General features: G+C 61.1%; 1 protein-coding gene across 1 annotated transcript in view; it reads right to left on the bottom strand.

The window, feature by feature from the left end:
* LOC147113213 (tau-tubulin kinase 1-like) overlaps positions 1 to 20,925 on the bottom strand; it is a 110,907-nt gene that overhangs the window by 61,445 nt on the left and 28,537 nt on the right. Inside the window, exons 2-4 of the mRNA XM_085998258.1 lie at positions 16,746 to 16,904; positions 12,815 to 12,962; positions 11,903 to 11,976 (exon numbers count right to left, since the gene is read on the bottom strand). Coding sequence (XP_085854384.1) covers positions 11,903 to 11,976; positions 12,815 to 12,962; positions 16,746 to 16,853 — 330 coding nt within the window. The 5' untranslated portion in view covers positions 16,854 to 16,904. The remainder of the gene's footprint in view (positions 1 to 11,902; positions 11,977 to 12,814; positions 12,963 to 16,745; positions 16,905 to 20,925) is intronic.

The raw sequence follows: 20,925 nt of genomic DNA, 5'->3' as shown, positions 1-20,925 counted from the left end.
GTGAACGGGACTGGGTGTGAGTTAGGACACGGGGCAGTGAGTACAGGGGGTGATGGGTGAACGGGACTGGGTGTGAGTTAGGACACGGGGCAGTGAGCACAGGGGGTGATGGGTGAACGGGACTGGGTGTGAGTTAGGACACGGGGCAGTGAGCACAGGGGGTGATGGGTGAACGGGGCTGGGTGTGAGTTAGGACACGGGGCAGTGAGCACAGGGGGTGATGGGTGAACGGGACTTGGTGTGAGTTAGGACACGGGGCAGTGAGCACGGGGGTGATGGGTGAACGGGACTGGGTGTGAGTTAGGACACGGGGCAGTGAGCACAGGGGCTCATGGGTGAACGGGACTTGGTGTGAGTTAGGACACGGGGCAGTGAGCACAGGGGGTGATGGGTGAACGGGACTGGGTGTGAGTTAGGACACGGGGCAGTGAGCACAGGGGGTGATGGGTGAACGGGACTGGGTGTGAGTTAGGACACGGGGCAGTGAGCACAGGGGGTGATGGGTGAACGGGACTGGGTGTGAGTTAGGACACGGGGCAGTGAGCACAGGGGGTGAGGGGTGAACGGGACTGGGTGTGAGTTTGGACACGGGGCAGTGAGCACAGGGGGTGATGGGTGAACGGGACTGGGTGTGAGTTAGGACACGGGGCAGCGAGCACAGGGGGTGAGGGGTGAACGGGACTGGGTGTGAGTTTGGACACGGGGCAGTGAGCACAGGGGGTGATGGGTGAACGGGACTGGGTGTGAGTTAGGACACGGGGCAGTGAGCACAGGGGGTGATGGGTGAACGGGACTGGGTGTGAGTTAGGATACGGGGCAGTGAGCACAGGGGGTGATGGGTGAACGGGACTGGGTGTGAGTTAGGACACGGGGCAGTGAGCAGAGGGGGTGATGGGTGAACGGGACTGGGTGTGAGTTAGGACACGGGGCAGTGAGCACAGGGGGTGATGGGTGAACGGGACTGGGTGTGAGTTAGGACACGGGGCAGTGAGCACAGGGGGTGATGGGTGAACGGGACTGGGTGTGAGTTAGGACACGGGGCAGTGAGCACAGGGGGTGATGGGTGAACGGGACTGGGTGTGAGTTAGGACACGGGGCAGTGAGCACAGGGGGTGATGGGTGAACGGGACTGGGTGTGAGTTAGGACACGGGGCAGTGAGCACAGGGAGTGATGGGTGAACGGGACTGGGTGTGAGTTAGGACACGGGGCAGTGAGCACAGGGGGTGATGGGTGAATGGGACTGGGTGTGAGTTAGGACACGGGGCAGTGAGCACAGGGGGTGATGGGTGAACGGGACTGGGTGTGAGTTAGGACACGGGGCAGTGAGCACAGGGGTGATGGGTGAACGGGACTGGGTGTGAGTTAGGACACGGGGCAGTGAGCACAGGGGGTGATGGGTGAACGGGACTGGGTGTGAGTTAGGACACGGGGCAGTGAGCACAGGGGGTGATGGGTGAACGGGACTGGGTGTGAGTTAGGACACAGGGCAGTGAGCACAGGGGGTGATGGGTGAACGGGACTGGGTGCGAGTTAGGACACGGGACAGTGAGCACAGGGGGTGATGGGTGAACGGGACTGGGTGTGAGTTAGGACACGGGGCAGTGAGCACAGTGGGTGATGGGTGAACGGGACTGGGTGTGTGTTAGGACACGGGGCAGTGAGCACAGGGGGTGATGGGTGAACGGGACTGGGTGTGAGTTAGGACACGGGGCAGTGAGCACAGGGGTGATGGGTGAACGGGACTGGGTGTGAGTTAGGACACGGGGCAGTGAGCACAGGGGGTGATGGGTGAACGGGACTTGGTGTGAGTTAGGACACGGGGCAGTGAGCACAGGGGGTGATGGGTGAACGGGGCTGGGTGTGAGTTAGGACACGGGGCAGTGAGCACAGGGGGTGATGGGTGAACGGGACTGGGTGTGAGTTAGGACACGGGGCAGTGAGCACAGGGGGTGATGGGTGAACGGGACTGGGTGTGAGTTAGGACACGGGGCAGTGAGCACAGGGGGTGATGGGTGAACGGGGCTGGGTGTGAGTTAGGACACGGGGCAGTGAGCACAGGGGGTGATGGGTGAACGGGACTTGGTGTGAGTTAGGACACGGGGCAGTGAGCACAGGGGCTCATGGGTGAACGGGTCTGGGTGTGAGTTAGGACACGGGGCAGTGAGCACAGGGGGTGATGGGTGAACGGGACTGGGTGTGAGTTAGGACACGGGGCAGTGAGCACAGGGGGTGATGGGTGAACGGGACTGGGTGTGAGTTAGGACACGGGGCAGTGAGCACAGGGGGTGATGGGTGAACGGGACTGGGTGTGAGTTAGGACACGGGGCAGTGAGCACAGGGGGTGATGGGTGAACGGGACTGGGTGTGAGTTAGGACACGGGGCAGTGAGCACAGGGGGTGATGGGTGAACGGGACTGGGTGTGAGTTAGGACACGGGGCAGTGAGCACAGGGGGTGATGGGTGAACGGGGCTGGGTGTGAGTTAGGACACGGGGCAGTGAGCACAGGTGGTGATGGGTGAACGGGACTTGGTGCGAGTTAGGACACGGGGCAGTGAGCACAGGGAGTGATGGGTGAACGGGACTGGGTGCGAGTTAGGACACGGGGCAGTGAGCACAGGGGGTGATGGCTGAACGGGACTGGGTGCGAGTTAGGACACGGGGCAGTGAGCACAGGGGGTGATGGGTGAACGGGACTGGGTGTGAGTTAGGACACGGGGCAGTGAGCACGGGGTGATGGGTGAACGGGACTGGGTGTGAGTTAGGACACGGGGCAGTGAGCACAGGGGGTGATGGGTGAACAGGACTGGGTGTGAGTTAGGACACGGGGCAGTGAGCACAGGGGGCGATGGGTGAACGGGACTGGGTCTGAGTTAGGACACGGGGCAGTGAGCACAGGGGGTGATGGGTGAACGGGACTGGGTGTGAGTTAGGACACAGGGCAGTGAGCACAGGGGGTGATGGGTGAACGGGACTGGGTGTGAGTTAGGACACGGGGCAGTGAGCACGGGGTGATGGGTGAACGGGACTGGGTGTGAGTTAGGACACGGGGCAGTGAGCACAGGGGGTGATGGGTGAACGGGACTTGGTGCGAGTTAGGACACGGGGCAGTGAGCACAGGGAGTGATGGGTGAACGGGACTGGGTGTGAGTTAGGACACGGGGCAGTGAGCACAGGGGGTGATGGGTGAATGGGACTGGGTGTGAGTTAGGACACGGGGCAGTGAGCACAGGGGGTGATGGGTGAACGGGACTGGGTGTGAGTTAGGACACGGGGCAGTGAGCACAGGGGGTGATGGGTGAACGGGACTGGGTGTGAGTTAGGACACGGGGCAGTGAGCACAGGGGGTGATGGGTGAACGGGACTGGGTGTGAGTTAGGACACGGGGCAGTGAGCACAGGGGGAGCACGGGTGAACGGGACTGGGTGTGAGTTAGGACACGGGGCAGTGAGCACAGGGGGTGATGGGTGAACGGGACTGGGTGTGAGTTAGGACACGGGGCAGTGAGCACAGGGGGTGATGGGTGAACAGGACTTGGTGTGAGTTAGGACACGGGGCAGTGAGCACAGGGGGTGATGGGTGAACGGGACTGGGTGTGAGTTAGGACACGGGGCAGTGAGCACAGGGGGTGCTGGGTGAACGGGACTGGGTGTGAGTTAGGACACGGGGCAGTGAGCACAGGGGGTGATGGGTGAACGGGACTGGGTGTGAGTTAGGACACGGGGCAGTGAGCACAGGGGGTGATGGGTGAACGGGACTGGGTGTGAGTTAGGACACGGGGCAGTGAGCACAGGGGGTGATGGGTGAACGGGACTGGGTGTGAGTTAGGACACGGGGCAGTGAGCACAGGGGGTGATGGGTGAACGGGACTGGGTGTGAGTTAGGACACGGGGCAGTGAGCACAGGGGGTGATGGGTGAACGGGACTGGGTGTGAGTTAGGACACGGGGCAGTGAGCACAGGGGGTGATGGGTGAACAGGACTTGGTGTGAGTTAGGACACGGGGCAGTGAGCACAGGGGGTGATGGGTGAACGGGACTGGGTGTGAGTTAGGACACGGGGCAGTGAGCACAGGGGGTGCTGGGTGAACGGGACTGGGTGTGAGTTAGGACACGGGGCAGTGAGCACAGGGGGTGATGGGTGAACGGGACTGGGTGTGAGTTAGGACACGGGGCAGTGAGCACAGCGGGTGATGGGTGAACGGGACTGGGTGTGAGTTAGGACACGGGGCAGTGAGCACAGGGGGTGATGGGTGAACGGGACTGGGTGCGAGTTAGGACACGGGGCAGTGAGCACGGGGTGAGGGGTGAACGGGACTGGGTGTGAGTTAGGACACGGGGCAGTGAGCACAGCGGGTGATGGGTGAATGGGACTGGGTGTGAGTTAGGACACGGGGCAATGAGCACGGGGTGATGGGTGAACGGGACTGGGTGTGAGTTAGGACACGGGGCAGTGAGCACAGGGGGTGTTGGGTGAACGGGACTTGGTGTGAGTTAGGACACGGGGCAGTGAGCACAGGGGGTGATGGGTGAATGGGACTGGGTGTGAGTTAGGACACGGGGCAGTGAGCACAGGTGGTGATGGGTGAACGGGACTTGGTGTGAGTTAGGACACGGGGCAGTGAGCACAGGGGGTGATGGGTGAATGGGACTGGGTGTGAGTTAGGACACGGGGCAGTGAGCACAGGTGGTGATGGGTGAACGGGACTGGGTGTGAGTTAGGACACGGGGCAGTGAGCACAGGGGGTGATGGGTGAACGGGACTGGGTGCGAGTTAGGACACGGGGCAGTGAGCACAGGTGGTGATGGGTGAACGGGACGGGGTGTGAGTTAGGACACGGGGCAGTGAGCACAGGGGGTGCTGGGTGAACGGGACTGGGTGTGAGTTAGGACACGGGGCAGTGAGCACAGGGGGTGTTGGGTGAACGGGACTTGGTGTGAGTTAGGACACGGGGCAGTGAGCACAGGGGGTGCTGGGTGAACGGGACTGGGTGTGAGTTAGGACACGGGGCAGTGAGCACAGGGGGTGATGGGTGAACGGGACTGGGTGTGAGTTAGGACACGGGGCAGTGAGCACAGGGGGTGATGGGTGAACGGGACTGGGTGTGAGTTAGGACACGGGGCAGTGAGCACAGGGGGTGATGGGTGAACGGGACTGGGTGTGAGTTAGGACACGGGGCAGTGAGCACAGGGGGTGATGGGTGAACGGGACTTGGTGTGAGTTAGGACACGGGGCAGTGAGCACAGGGGGTGCTGGGTGAACGGGACTGGGTGTGAGTTAGGACACGGGGCAGTGAGCACAGGGGGTGATGGGTGAACGGGACTGGGTGTGAGTTAGGACACGGGGCAGTGAGCACAGGGGGTGATGGGTGAACGGGACTGGGTGTGAGTTAGGACACGGGGCAGTGAGCACAGGGGGTGATGGGTGAACGGGACTGGGTGCGAGTTAGGACACGGGGCAGTGAGCACGGGGGGTGATGGGTGAACGGGACTGGGTGTGAGTTAGGACACGGGGCAGTGAGCACAGTGGGTGATGGGTGAACGGGACTGGGTGTGAGTTAGGACACGGGGCAGTGAGCACAGGGGGTGATGGGTGAACGGGACTGGGTGTGAGTTAGGACACGGGGCAGTGAGCACAGGGGGTGATGGGTGAACGGGACTGGGTGTGAGTTAGGACACGGGGCAGTGAGCACAAGGGGTGATGGGTGAACAGGACTGGGTGTGAGTTAGGACACGGGGCAGTGAGCACAGGGGGTGATGGGTGAACGGGACTGGGTGTGAGTTAGGACACGGGGCAGTGAGCACAGGGGGTGATGGGTGAACGGGACTGGGTGCGAGTTAGGACACGGGGCAGTGAGCACGGGGGGTGATGGGTGAACGGGACTGGGTGTGAGTTAGGACACGGGGCAGTGAGCACGGGGGGTGATGGGTGAACGGGACTGGGTGTGAGTTAGGACACGGGGCAGTGAGCACAGGGGGTGATGGGTGAACGGGACTGGGTGTGAGTTAGGACACGGGGCAGTGAGCACAGGGGGTGATGGGTGAACGGGACTGGGTGTGAGTTAGGACACGGGGCAGTGAGCACAGGGGGTGATGGGTGAACGGGACTGGGTGTGAGTTAGGACACGGGGCAGTGAGCACAGCGGGTGATGGGTGAACGGGACTGGGTGTGAGTTAGGACACGGGGCAGTGAGCACAGGGGGTGATGGGTGAACGGGACTGGGTGCGAGTTAGGACACGGGGCAGTGAGCACGGGGTGAGGGGTGAACGGGACTGGGTGTGAGTTAGGACACGGGGCAGTGAGCACAGCGGGTGATGGGTGAACGGGACTGGGTGTGAGTTAGGACACGGGGCAGTGAGCACAGGGGGTGATGGGTGAACGGGACTGGGTGCGAGTTAGGACACGGGGCAGTGAGCACGGGGTGAGGGGTGAACGGGACTGGGTGTGAGTTAGGACATGGGGCAGCAGAGTTTGGACACGGGGCAGCAGAGTTTGGATGAGCTCAGGTTTATGTCGGGTGGAATGTGGGAGGCCGGCCAGGCCAGCGTTGGAATAGTCAAGTCTGGGGGTAGTAAAGGCATGGATGAGGGTTTCAGCAGCGGATAAGCAGAGGCAGGGGCGGAGACGGGCGATGTTATGGAGGTGGAAATAGGTGGTCCCAGTCATAGAGAGGATATGTGGTCGGAAGCTCATCTCGGGGTCAAATAGGACGTCAAGGTTGTGAACAGTCTGGTTCAGCCTCAGATAGTTGCCAGGGACAGGGATGGAGTCGGGGGCCGGGGAGAGAGACGGAGTCGGGGGCCGGGGAGAGAGATGGAGTCGGGGGCCGGGGACAGGGATGGAGTCGGGGGCCGGGGAGAGGGATGGAGTCGGGGAGAGAGACGGAGTCGGGGGCCGGGGAGAGAGACGGAGTCGGGGGCCGGGGAGAGAGACGGAGTCGGGGGCCGGGGAGAGAGACGGAGTCGGGGGCCGGGGAGAGAGACGGAGTCGGGGGCCGGGGAGAGAGACGGAGTCGGGGGCCGGGGAGAGAGACGGAGTCGGGGGCCGGGGACAGGGACGGAGTCGGGGGCCGGGGACAGGGACGGAGTCGGGGGCCGGGGAGAGAGACGGAGTCGGGGGCCGGGGAGAGAGACGGAGTCGGGGGCCGGGGAGAGAGACGGAGTCGGGGGCCGGGGAGAGAGACGGAGTCGGGGGCCGGGGAGAGAGACGGAGTCGGGGGCCGGGGAGAGAGACGGAGTCGGGGGCCGGGGAGAGAGACGGAGTCGGGGGCCGGGGAGAGAGACGGAGTCGGGGGCCGGGGAGAGAGACGGAGTCGGGGGCCGGGGAGAGAGACGGAGTCGGGGGCCGGGGAGAGAGACGGAGTCGGGGGCCGGGGAGAGAGACGGAGTCGGGGGCCGGGGAGAGAGATGGAGTCGGGGGCCGGGGAGAGAGATGGAGTCGGGGGCCGGGGAGAGAGATGGAGTCGGGGGCCGGGGAGAGAGATGGAGTCGGGGGCCGGGGAGAGAGATGGAGTCGGGGGCCGGGGAGAGAGATGGAGTCGGGGGCCGGGGAGAGAGATGGAGTCGGGGGCCGGGGAGAGAGATGGAGTCGGGGGTTAGGGAGAGAGATGGAGTCGGGGGCCGGGGAGAGAGATGGAGTCGGGGGTTAGGGAGAGAGATGGAGTCGGGGGCCGGGGAGAGAGATGGAGTCGGGGGTTAGGGAGAGAGATGGAGTCGGGGGCCGGGGAGAGGGATGGAGTCGGGGGCCGGGGAGAGAGATGGAGTCGGGTGTTAGGGAGAGAGATGGAGTCGGGGGCCGGGGAGAGAGATGGAGTCGGGGGTTAGGGAGAGAGACGGAGTGGGGGGCCGGGGAGAGAGATGGAGTCGGGGGCCGGGGAGAGGGATGGAGTCGGGGGCCGGGGAGAGAGATGGAGTCGGGGGCCGGGGAGAGAGATGGAGTCGGGGGCCGGGGAGAGAGATGGAGTCGGGGGCCGGGGAGAGAGACGGAGTCGGGGGCCGGGGAGAGAGACGGAGTCGGGGGCCGGGGAGAGAGATGGAGTCGGGGGCCGGGGAGAGAGATGGAGTCGGGGGCCGGGGAGAGAGATGGAGTCGGGGGCCGGGGAGAGAGATGGAGTCGGGGGCCGGGGAGAGAGACGGAGTCGGGGGCCGGGGAGAGAGACGGAGTCGGGGGCCGGGGAGAGAGACGGAGTCGGGGGCCGGGGAGAGAGACGGAGTCGGGGGCCGGGGAGAGAGATGGAGTCGGGGGCCGGGGAGAGAGATGGAGTCGGTGGTTAGGGAGAGAGATGGAGTCGGGGGCCGGGGAGAGAGACGGAGTCGGGGGCCGGGGAGAGAGACGGAGTCGGGGGCCGGGGAGAGAGACGGAGTCGGGGGCCGGGGAGAGAGACGGAGTCGGGGGCCGGGGAGAGAGACGGAGTCGGGGGCCGGGGAGAGAGACGGAGTCGGGGGCCGGGGAGAGAGACGGAGTCGGGGGCCGGGGAGAGAGATGGAGTCGGGGGCCGGGGAGAGAGACGGAGTCGGGGGCCGGGGAGAGAGATGGAGTCGGGGGCCGGGGAGAGAGATGGAGTCGGGGGCCGGGGAGAGAGATGGAGTCGGGGGCCGGGGAGAGAGATGGAGTCGGGGGCCGGGGAGAGAGATGGAGTCGGGGGCCGGGGAGAGAGATGGAGTCGGGGGTTAGGGAGAGAGATGGAGTCGGGGGCCGGGGAGAGAGATGGAGTCGGGGGTTAGGGAGAGAGATGGAGTCGGGGGCCGGGGAGAGAGATGGAGTCGGGGGTTAGGGAGAGAGATGGAGTCGGGGGCCGGGGAGAGGGATGGAGTCGGGGGCCGGGGAGAGAGATGGAGTCGGGTGTTAGGGAGAGAGATGGAGTCGGGGGCCGGGGAGAGAGATGGAGTCGGGGGTTAGGGAGAGAGACGGAGTGGGGGGCCGGGGAGAGAGATGGAGTCGGGGGCCGGGGAGAGGGATGGAGTCGGGGGCCGGGGAGAGAGATGGAGTCGGGGGCCGGGGAGAGAGACGGAGTCGGGGGCCGGGGAGAGAGACGGAGTCGGGGGCCGGGGAGAGAGACGGAGTCGGGGGCCGGGGAGAGAGACGGAGTCGGGGGCCGGGGAGAGAGATGGAGTCGGGGGCCGGGGAGAGAGATGGAGTCGGGGGCCGGGGAGAGAGACGGAGTCGGGGGCCGGGGAGAGAGACGGAGTCGGGGGCCGGGGAGAGAGACGGAGTCGGGGGCCGGGGAGAGAGACGGAGTCGGGGGCCGGGGAGAGAGACGGAGTCGGGGGCCGGGGAGAGAGACGGAGTCGGGGGCCGGGGAGAGAGACGGAGTCGGGGGCCGGGGAGAGAGACGGAGTCGGGGGCCGGGGAGAGAGACGGAGTCGGGGGCCGGGGAGAGAGACGGAGTCGGGGGCCGGGGAGAGAGATGGAGTCGGGGGCCGGGGAGAGAGATGGAGTCGGTGGTTAGGGAGAGAGATGGAGTCGGGGGCCGGGGAGAGAGACGGAGTCGGGGGCCGGGGAGAGAGATGGAGTCGGGGGCCGGGGAGAGAGACGGAGTCGGGGGCCGGGGAGAGAGATGGAGTCGGGGGCCGGGGAGAGAGACGGAGTCGGGGGCCGGGGAGAGAGACGGAGTCGGGGGCCGGGGAGAGAGATGGAGTCGGGGGCCGGGGAGAGAGATGGAGTCGGTGGTTAGGGAGAGAGATGGAGTCGGGGGCCGGGGAGAGAGATGGAGTCGGGGGCCGGGGAGAGAGACGGAGTCGGGGGCCGGGGAGAGAGACGGAGTCGGGGGCCGGGGAGAGAGACGGAGTCGGGGGCCGGGGAGAGAGACGGAGTCGGGGGCCGGGGAGAGAGACGGAGTCGGGGGCCGGGGAGAGAGACGGAGTCGGGGGCCGGGGAGAGAGATGGAGTCGGGGGCCGGGGAGAGAGACGGAGTCGGGGGCCGGGGAGAGAGATGGAGTCGGGGGCCGGGGAGAGAGACGGAGTCGGTGGTTAGGGAGAGAGATGGAGTCGGGGGCCGGGGAGAGAGACGGAGTCGGGGGCCGGGGAGAGAGATGGAGTCGGGGGCCGGGGAGAGAGACGGAGTCGGGGGCCGGGGAGAGAGATGGAGTCGGGGGCCGGGGAGAGAGACGGAGTCGGGGGCCGGGGAGAGAGACGGAGTCGGGGGCCGGGGAGAGAGATGGAGTCGGGGGCCGGGGAGAGAGATGGAGTCGGTGGTTAGGGAGAGAGATGGAGTCGGGGGCCGGGGAGAGAGACGGAGTCGGGGGCCGGGGAGAGAGATGGAGTCGGGGGCCGGGGAGAGAGACGGAGTCGGGGGGCCGGGGAGAGAGACGGAGTCGGGGGCCGGGGAGAGAGATGGAGTCGGTGGTTAGGGAGAGAGACGGAGTCGGGGGCCGGGGAGAGAGACGGAGTCGGGGGCCGGGGAGAGAGATGGAGTCGGGGGCCGGGGAGAGAGATGGAGTCGGGGGCCGGGGAGAGAGATGGAGTCGGGGGCCGGGGAGAGAGATGGAGTCGGGGGCCGGGGAGAGAGATGGAGTCGGGGCCGGGGAGAGAGATGGAGTCGGGGGCCGGGGACAGGGATGGAGTCGGGGGCCGGGGAGAGAGATGGAGTCGGGGGCCGGGGAGAGAGATGGAGTCGGGGGCCGGGGAGAGAGACGGAGTCCGGGGCCGGGGAGAGAGATGGAGTCGGGGGCCGGGGAGAGAGATGGAGTCGGGGGCCGGGGAGAGAGATGGAGTCGGGGGCCGGGGAGAGAGATGGAGTCGGGGGCCGGGGAGAGAGACGGAGTCGGGGGTTAGGGAGAGAGATGGAGTCGGGGGCCGGGGAGAGAGATGGAGTCGCGGGCCGGGGAGAGAGACGGAGTCGGGGGCCGGGGAGAGAGATGGAGTCGGGGGCCGGGGAGAGATATGGAGTCGGGGGCCGGGGAGAGAGATGGAGTCGGGGGCCGGGGAGAGAGATGGAGTCGGGGGCCGGGGAGAGAGATGGAGTCGGGGGCCGGGGAGAGAGATGGAGTCGGGGGGAGAGATGGAGTCGGGGGCCGGGGAGAGAGATGGAGTCGGGGGCCGGGGAGAGAGATGGAGTCGGGGGCCGGGGAGAGAGATGGAGTCGGGGGCCGGGGAGAGAGATGGAGTCGGGGGCCGGGGAGAGAGATGGAGTCGGGGGCTGGGGAGAGAGATGGAGTCGGTGGTTAGGGAATGGAGTTTGTGGCGGGTCCGAAGACAATATTTAGTTGGAGGAGGTTTCTGCTGATCCAGGACCAGATTTCGGACAAGCAGCGTGCCAGATCAGAGGAATGGAAGCAGACGAGGGCAGTCCCACCCAGCTGGACGACGGAGGAAAGGTGTTGAAGTAGGATGGTGTGGTCAACTGTGTCTGCAGGCAGGTCGAGAAGGATGAGGAGGGATCGATTACCAGTCACAGAGGATGTCATCTGTGACGCTGAGGAGAACCGTTTTGGTGCTGTGGCAGTGGCAGAAACCTGATTGGAGGAATTCAAAATGGAGCTCCAGGAAAGGTGGGCATTGTCAAAGAAATCCATCAGCTCCTCACACTTGTTGTTGGAGAGGAGGGTGGAGGGCCAAGGAAGAGGGATTTAAGAAGATGGTTTGTAGTGGAGGAGAGAAGCCAGGAGTTATCTTTGCATCGTTAGCAGTGTTGGTCGAGGAGAGCAGGACCCAATCGTGCTTTATGTCGTCCAGCCAGGTCTGGTGATGACTGGCTAAACCAGTTGACCGCCAACAGCTTTCAAGTCTGTGTCCCTTGGACTTAAGGGAGTGGAGTTGGAGGCCACACCAGGGGGAAAGACCAGGGTGAGAGAGAGAGAGCAATGGTTTTGCCAAGATGGAGCAGGCTGGCCACGTTCAAATGTTTGACAGCCCGACCTCTCGTGGTTTGTAAACGTCAGCCCCAACATGAAACAAGCGATTTACCTGAAGTTGCATCACCACGTAGTTAAACTTCTCGTTCCGCCCGCAGCCGATGAACCTGCACACATGGTCCTTCCCTGCATATCAACAGAATGATAGTGCCGGTCAGTGAGAGGCCAGGTCAGCGAGAGGGCCGGGCAGCACGGAGGCCCGGGCAGCGAGCGGGCCCGGGCAGCCCAGGCAGCGGGGGGGGGGGAGCCCGGGCAGCGGGGGGGGGGGGGGCCTGGGCAGCTGGGGGGGGGGGGGGGGGGCCCGGGCAGCGGGGGGGGGGGGGTGCCCGGGCAGCGGGGGGGGGGGCCCGGGCAGCGGGGGGGGGGGGGGCCCGGGCAGCCCGGGGGGATGGGGGGGGGGGGGTAGGTGGGTGGTGGGAGGGAGGGAGTGGGGCGAGGGGGATGGGGAGGTGGTGGGAGGGGGAGGGGGAGGGGCGATGAGAGAGGGCGAGGGGGAGGGGGTGGGGGAGGGGGAGGCGGTGGGGAGGGGGGATTCGGGAGGGGGGAGGTGGTGGGAGGGGGAGGGGGAGGGGGGATTCGGGAGGTGGTGGGAGGGGGCGAGGGTGGGAGTGGGGTGAGGGGGATGGGGGAAAGGGAGGTGGTGGGGAGGGGGGATTCGGGAGGGGGGAGGTGGTGGGAGGGGGAGGGGAGGTGGGGGGTGGGAGGGGAGGTGAGAGAGGGGGAGGGGGTGGGGGAGGGGGTATTCGGGAGGGGGGAGGTGAGAGGGGGCGAGGGGGAGGGGAGGTGAGGGGGAGGGGAGGTGAGAGGGGGCGAGGGGGAGGTGAGAGAGGCGGAGGGGGTGGGGGAGGGGGATGGGGGAAGGGGAGATTCGGGAGGGGGGAGGTGGTGGGAGAGGGGGGGGGGGGGAGGAGCAGCCAGCGTTGGCCATGAACACATACACCGCTCACACACGCAGCTCCATTACCTTGCAGCTTCTTCAGAACGGCCACCTCCATCTTCAAGACCTGCTTGGGCTGCTGGGCAGACTCCACCTTCAGTGCAACGTTCTCCCGGAGCAGCAAATCAGTCGCCTCGTAAATCTCACCAAACCCTCCTCCACCAATCTTCTTCAGCTGAACAAGAGTCCACAGAGAACAACCATGTAAATATGGCAGAGGGATTATACCACAGCCCATGGCAGGGTGTACAGGGCGGTGGGAGGGTATAGAGTCCACGGTAGGGTGTACAGGGGCAATGGGAGGGTACAGTGTCCATGGTTGGGTGTACAGGGGCAGTGGGAGGGTATAGTGTCCATGGTAGGGTGTATAGGGGCAGTGGGTGGGGGTAGTGTCCATGGTAGGGTGTACAGGGGCAGTGGGAGGGTATAGAGTCCATGGTAGGGTGTACAGGGGCAGTGGGAGGATATAGAGCCCATGGTAGGGTGTACAGGGGCAGTGGGAGGGTATAGAGTCCATGGTAGGGTGTACAGGGGCAGTGGGAGGGTATAGAGTCCATGGTAGGGTGTACAGGGGCAGTGGGAGGGTATAGTGTCCATGGTAGGGTGTACAGGGGCAGTGAGAGGGTATAGTGTCCATGGTAGGATGTACAGGGGCAGTAGGTGGAGGTATAGTGTCCATGGTAGGGTGTACAGGGGCAGTGGGAGGGTATAGAGCCCATGGCAGGGTGTACAGGGGCAGTGGGAGGGGGTATAGAGTCCATGGTAGGGTGTACAGGGGTAGTGGGAGGGTATAGAGTCCATGGTAGGGTGTACAGGGGCAGTGGGAGGGTACAGTGTCCATGGTAGGGTGTAGAGGGGCAGTGGGAGGGTATAGAGTCCATGGTAGGGTGTACAGGGGCAGTGGGAGGGTATAGAGCCCATGGTAGGGTGTACAGGGGCACTGGGAGGATATAGAGTCCATGGCAGGGTGTACAAGGGCAGTGGGAGGGTATAGTGTCCATGGTAGGGTGTACAGGGGCAGTGGGAGGGGGTATAGAGCCCATGGTAGGGTGTACAGGGGCAGTGGGAGGGTATAGAGCCCATGGTAGGGTGTACAGGGGCAGTGGGAGGGGGTATAGAGTCCATGGTAGGGTGTACAGGGGCAGTGGGAGGGTATAGAGCCCATGGTAGGGTGCAGAGGGGCAGTGGGAGGGTATAGAGTCCATGGTAGGGTGTACAGGGGCAGTGGGAGGGTATAGTGTCCATGGTAGGGTGTACAGGGGCAGTGGGAGGGTATAGAGTCCATGGTAGGGTGTACAGGGGCAGTGGGAGGGTATAGAGCCTATGGTAGGGTGTATAGGGGCAGTGGGAGGGTATAGAGCCCATGGTAGGGTGTACAGGGGCTGTGGGAGGGTATAGAGCCCATGGTAGGGTGTACAGGGGCTGTGGGAGGGTATAGAGCCCATGGTAGGGTGTACAGGGGCAGTGGGAGGGTATAGAGCCCATGGTAGGGTGTATAGGGGCAGTGGGAGGGTATAGAGCCCATGGTAGGGTGTACAGGGGCAGTGGGAGGGTATAGAGTCCATGGTAGGGTGTACAGGGGCAGTGGGAGGGTATAGAGTCCATGGTAGGGTGTACAGGGGCAGTGGGAGGGTATAGAGCCTATGGTAGGGTGTATAGGGGCAGTGGGAGGGTATAGAGCCCATGGTAGGGTGTACAGGGGCTGTGGGAGGGTATAGAGCCCATGGTAGGGTGTACAGGGGCTGTGGGAGGGTATAGAGCCCATGGTAGGGTGTACAGGGGCAGTGGGAGGGTATAGAGCCCATGGTAGGGTGTATAGGGGCAGTGGGAGGGTATAGAGCCCAAGGTAGGGTGTATAGGGGCAGTGGGAGGGTATAGAGTCCATGGTAGGGTGTACAGGGGCAGTGGTAGGGGGTATAGAGCCCATGGTAGGGTGTACAGGGGCAGTGGGAGGGTATAGAGCCCATGGTAGGGTGTACAGGGGCAGTGGGAGGGTATAGAGCCCAAGGTAGGGTGTACAGGGGCAGTGGGAGGGTATAGAGCCCAAGGTAGGGTGTATAGGGGCAGTGGGAGGGTATAGAGCCCATGGTAGGGTGTATAGGGGCAGTGGGAGGGTATAGAGTCCATGGTAGGGTGTATAGGGGCAGTGGGAGGGTATAGAGTCCATGGTAGGGTGTACAGGGGCAGTGGTAGGGGGTATAGAGCCCATGGTAGGGTGTAGAGGGGCAGTGGGAGGGTATAGAGCCCATGGTAGGGTGTATAGGGGCAGTGGGAGGGTATAGTGTCCATGGTAGGGTGTACAGGGGCAGTGGGAGGGTATAGAGCCCAAGGTAGGGTGTACAGGGGCAGTGGGAGGGGGTATAGAGCCCATGGTAGGGTGTAGAGGGGCAGTGGGAGGGTATAGAGCCCATGGTAGGGTGTATAGGGGCAGTGGGAGGGTATAGTGTCCATGGTAGGGTGTACAGGGGCAGTGGGAGGGTATAGAGCCCATGGTAGGGTGTAGAGGGGCAGTGGGAGGGTATAGAGCCCATGGTAGGGTGTATAGGGGCAGTGGGAGGGTATAGAGTCCATGGTAGGGTGTATAGGGGCAGTGGGAGGGTATAGAGTCCATGGTAGGGTGTATAGGGGCTGTGGGAGGGTATAGTGTCCATGGTAGGGTGCACAGGGGCAGTGGGAGGGTATAGAGCCCATGGTAGGGTGTATAGGGGCAGTGGGAGGGTATAGAGCCCATGGTAGGGTGTATAGGGGCAGTGGGAGGGTATAGAGCCCATGGTAGGGTGTATAGGGGCAGTGGGAGGGTATAGTGTCCATGGTAGGGTGTACAGGGGCAGTGGGAGGGTATAGAGCCCAAGGTAGGGTGTACAGGGGCAGTGGTAGGGGGTATAGAGCCCATGGTAGGGTGTAGAGGGGCAGTGGGAGGGTATAGAGCCCATGGTAGGGTGTATAGGGGCAGTGGGAGGGTATAGTGTCCATGGTAGGGTGTACAGGGGCAGTGGGAGGGTATAGAGCCCAAGGTAGGGTGTACAGGGGCAGTGGGAGGGGGTATAGAGCCCATGGTAGGGTGTAGAGGGGCAGTGGGAGGGTATAGAGCCCATGGTAGGGTGTATAGGGGCAGTGGGAGGGTATAGTGTCCAAGGTAGGGTGTACAGGGGCAGTGGGAGGGTATAGAGCCCAAGGTAGGGTGTATAGGGGCAGTGGGAGGGTATAGAGTCCATGGTAGGGTGTATAGGGGCAGTGGGAGGGTATAGTGTCCATGGTAGGGTGTACAGGGGCAGTGGGAGGGTATAGAGCCCAAGGTAGGGTGTATAGGGGCAGTGGGAGGGTATAGAGCCCATGGTAGGGTGTATAGGGGCAGTGGTAGGGGGTATAGAGTCCATGGTAGGGTGTAGAGGGGCAGTGGGAGGGTATAGTGTCCATGGTAGGGTGTACAGGGGCAGTGGGAGGGTATAGAGCCCATGGTAGGGTGTATAGGGGCAGTGGGAGGGTATAGTGTCCATGGTAGGGTGTACAGGGGCAGTGGGAGGGTATAGAGCCCAAGGTAGGGTGTAGAGGGGCAGTGGGAGGGTATAGAGCCCATGGTAGGGTGTACAGGGGCAGTGGGAGGGTATAGAGCCCAAGGTAGGGTGTACAGGGGCAGTGGGAGGGTATAGAGCCCATGGTAGGGTGTACAGGGGCAGTGGGAGGGTATAGAGCCCAAGGTAGGGTGTACAGGGGCAGTGGGAGGGTATAGAGCCCATGGTAGGGTGTACAGGGGCAGTGGGAGGGTATAGAGCCCATGGTAGGGTGTATAGGGGCAGTGGGAGGGTATAGTGTCCATGGTAGGGTGTACAGGGGCAGTGGGAGGGTATAGAGCCCAAGGTAGGGTGTACAGGGGCAGTGGGAGGGGGTAGGTTGCCCAAGGTAGGGTGTAGAGGGGTGGTGGGTGGAGATGTGGGTGAGTAAACCAGGTGCCACTCACCACTTTCCAGCGGTCTTTGACAACAAAGGCCACGGGCAGGATGTCGAGCTGCTCGCCTCCCCCGCTCATGTTTGTCTCGTCCCGTGGAACAGCTGCTAGGCACTGCATTGGCCAGCCAGTGAGGAGTCACACAGCTTCCATCCAAACAGCTCCATTTACCTGCAGAACAGGAAAAGGACCCGGCTCCATTAGATCACTGGGATTCGAACCCTACCCACCTTCAAATTGTCAGCTGGGTTCAGTGGGCTCAGAGGCACCCAGAGTCAGCTGGTTGTTGGTTCAAGCCCCACTCCGGGCCTCGAGCACTGTCAGAGGAGCCGTCTTTCGGACGAGATGCTAAACCAAGAACAGTGGTTCAGGTGGTGTAAAAGGTCCCATGGCACCATTACAGGACAAGCAGCGAGTTTCTCGCCAGTGTCCCTCAACCAACATCACCAAAAACAGATTCACTGAGCATTTATCTCATTACTACAGCTATTCACAATATATATTAATGATCTAGACAAGGGAACTAGATGGAATATCTCCAAATTTGCAGACGACACAAAGCTGGGTGGGCGTGTGTGCTGTGAGGAGGATGCCGAGAAACTCCAGTATGATTTGGACAGGTTGGGTGATTGGGCAGAAGCATGGCAGATGCAATATAACGTGGATAAATGCGAGGTTTTCCACTTTGGTGTCAAAAACAGGAAGGCAGATTATTATCTGAATGGCAATAGATTGGGAGAAGGGGAAGTGCAACGAGACCTGGGTGTCCTTGTGCACCAGTCGCTCAAGGTAAGCATGCAGGTGCAGCAGGCGGTGAAGAAGGCAAATGGTATGTTGGCCTTCGTAGCGCGAGGGTTCGAGTACAGGAACAAGGATGTCTTGCTGCAGTTGTACAGGACCTTGGTGAGACCGCACCTTGAGTATTGTGTGCAGTTTTGGTCGCCTTATCCGAGGAAGGATGTTCTTGCCATGGAAGGAGTTCAGCGAAGATTCACCAGGCTGATACCTGGGATGGCAGGAATGACGTATGAGGAGAGATTGGGTCGATTGGGCTTGTACTCGCTGGAGTTTAGAAGATTGAGAGGGGATCTCATTAAAACTTATAAAATTCTGACAGGACTGGACAGACTAGATGCAGAAAGGATGTTCCCGTTGGTCGGGGAGTCCAGAACCAGGGGTCACAGTCTAAGGATAAGGGGTAAGCCATTTAGGACAGAAATGAGGAGGAATTTCTTCACCCAGAGAGTGGTGAACCTGTGGAATTCTCTACCACAGAAGGCAGTTTATGCCAATTCATTCAATATATTCAAGAAGGAGTTGGATATATTTCTTAAGGCTAAAGGGATCAAGGGATATGGGGAGAAAGCAGGGACAGGGTACTGAATTTGGATGATCAGCCATGATCTCATTGAATGGCGGAGCAAGCTCGAGGGGCCGAATGGCCTACTCCTGCTCCTATCTGCTATGTTTCTGCTTGCTCCCTTACTGTGGGCGTCACTGGCAAGGCCGGCAGTTATTGCCCATCCCTCATTGCCCATGTTTGATAAAACAAAGTGTCTCGCTGGGGTCAGAGGGCAGTTCACAGTCAGCCACAGTGGTGTGGGACTGGAGTCACATGTAGGCCCAGACCGGGTAAGGGCGGCAGGTTCCTTCCCTAAAGGACATTCGTGAACCCGTTGGGTTTTTATGAGAATCCGACAGCTTCGTGGTCACTTTTTATTAACAGATTTTGTGAACTGAATTCAAATTCTCAAACTGCCCGGGTGGGATCTGAACTCAGCTTCTCTGGATTATTTCGTAGTATTACATAGAATTTGCAGGACAGGAACAGGCCATTCAGCCCAACTGGTGGTGATGCTCCACTCCAGCCTCTTCCTCCCACTCCAGTTACTTCATCTCACCCTGTCAACACATCCTTACATTCCTTTTCCTTGGAATATTACTCCGGGCCTCTGGGTTTACCAACACAGCAAACACTGAGAATGCTGGAAATCTGAAATAAAAACAGAAAATGCTGGAAATACTCAGCAGGTCAGGCAGCATCTGTAGAGAGAGAAACAGAGTTAACATTTCAGGTCGATGACCCTTCGTCAGAACTGGAAAAAGCTGGAGGTGGAGCAGGTTTTAAGCAAGTGTAGGGGGCAGGGAAAGGGGGGAGGGGAGAAGAGGAAAGAACAAAAGCGAAGGTCTGTGATCGGGTGGAAGGCAGGAGAGATTAAACGACAAAAGGGAGGATGGGGCAAGGCACAAAGAGTTGGTAATGGGACAAGTGAAGAAACAAAAGATGGGCCGAGAGGAGGTAAATGGGAATATCAGAATCATCAGCAACAGTTGCCATTTGAAAAAATAGGGGCCGAGGTTATGGTCTGAAATTGTTGAACTCGATGTTGAGTCCAGAAGGCTGTAAAGTGCTTAATCGAAAGATGAGGTGCTGTTCCTCGAGCTTCCGCTGAGCTTCCGTGGAACAATGTAAGAGGCCGAGGACGGTGAGGTCCGAGTGGGAGTGGAGCAGAGAATTAAAGTGACAGGCGACCGGAAGCTCGGGGTCACCCTTACGGACTGAACGGAGGTGTTCCGCAAAGCGGTCACCCAATCTGTGCTTGGTCTCCCCAATGTAGAGGAGACCACATTGTGAGCAGCGAATACAGTATACTAGATTGCGAGAAGTACAAGTAAATCGCTGTTTCACCTGGAAGGGGTGTTTGGGGCCCTGGACAGTGGGAAGGGGGGAGGGGTTGCATCTCCTGCGCTTGCACGGGAAGGTGCCGGGGGAAGGAGCAGGGCTGTTAGGGTGATAGAGGAGTGGACCAGGGTGTCGCGGAGGGAGCGGTCCCTGCGGAATGCTGAAAGGGGAGGGGAAAGATGTATTTGGTGATGGGGTCACACTGGAGGTGGTGGAAATAGCAGAGAATGATCATTGAATGTGGAGGCTGGTGGGATGGAAGGTGAGGAAATGGGGAACCCTATCGTGGTTCTGGGAGGAGGGGAAGGGATGAGAGCAGAAGTGCCGGAAATGGAATGGAGGCGGTCGAGGGGCCTGCCAACCACGGTGCAGGGAATCCTCGGTTGAGAAAAGAGGTAGACATATTGGAAGCGCTGGTGTGGAAGGTGGCATCATCGGAGCAGACAATCCCAGTGGATCAAACCCCTTCCCATTCACTCCCACTGTACACAATCCCAGTGGACCAAACCCCTTCCCATTCACTCCCACTGTACACAATCCCAATGGACCAAACCCCTTCCCATTCACTCCCACTGTACACAATCCCAATGGACCAAACCCCTTCCCATTCACTCCCACTGTACACAATCCCAGTCGATCAAACCCCTTCCCATTCACTCTCACTGTACACAATCCCAATGGACCAAACCCCTTCCCATTCACTCCCACTGTACACAATCCCAGTGGATCAAACCCCTTCCCATTCACTCCCACTGTACACAATCCCAGTGGACCAAACCCCTTCCCATTCACTCCCACTGTACACAATCCCAATGGACCAAACCCCTTCCCATTCACTCCCACTGTACACAATCCCAGTGGACCAAACCCCTTCCCATTCACTCTCACTGTACACAATCCCAATCAACCTAACCCTTTCCCAATTATTCCCACTGTACACAATCCCAGTGGATCAAACCAGGTCCTATTCACTCCCAATGTACACAATCTCAACGTACACAAACCCATTCCCATTTCACTCAATTCATGGGCCTCAATATATAGACACACAATTCATGGGCCTCAATATATAGATTCACAATTCATGGGCCTCAATATATAGACACACAATTCATGGGCCTCAATATATAGACACACAATTCATGGGCCTCAATATATAGACACACAATTCATGGGCCTCAATATATAGACACACAATTCATGAACCTCAATATATAGATTCACAATTCATGCACCTCAATATATAGACACACAATTCATGGGCCTCAATATATAGACTCACAATTCATGGACCTCAATATATAGACTCACAATTCATGGACCTCAATATATAGACTCACAATTCATGGGCCTCAATATAATCTCACAATTCAGGGACCTCAATATATAGACACACAATTCATGGGCCTCAATACATAAACACACAATTCATGGACCTCAATATATAGACACACAATTCATGGACCTCAATATATAGACTCACAATTCATGGGCCTCAATATATAGACT

The sequence above is a fragment of the Somniosus microcephalus genome, chromosome 9 (assembly GCF_052327205.1).
Source record: "Somniosus microcephalus isolate GS21.2 chromosome 9, FLI_Smic_1.0, whole genome shotgun sequence".
NCBI classification, from domain to species: domain Eukaryota; kingdom Metazoa; phylum Chordata; class Chondrichthyes; order Squaliformes; family Somniosidae; genus Somniosus; species Somniosus microcephalus.
The sequence above is the reverse complement of the archived record's forward strand: the minus strand, read 5'-3'. Positions and strand labels throughout refer to the sequence as shown.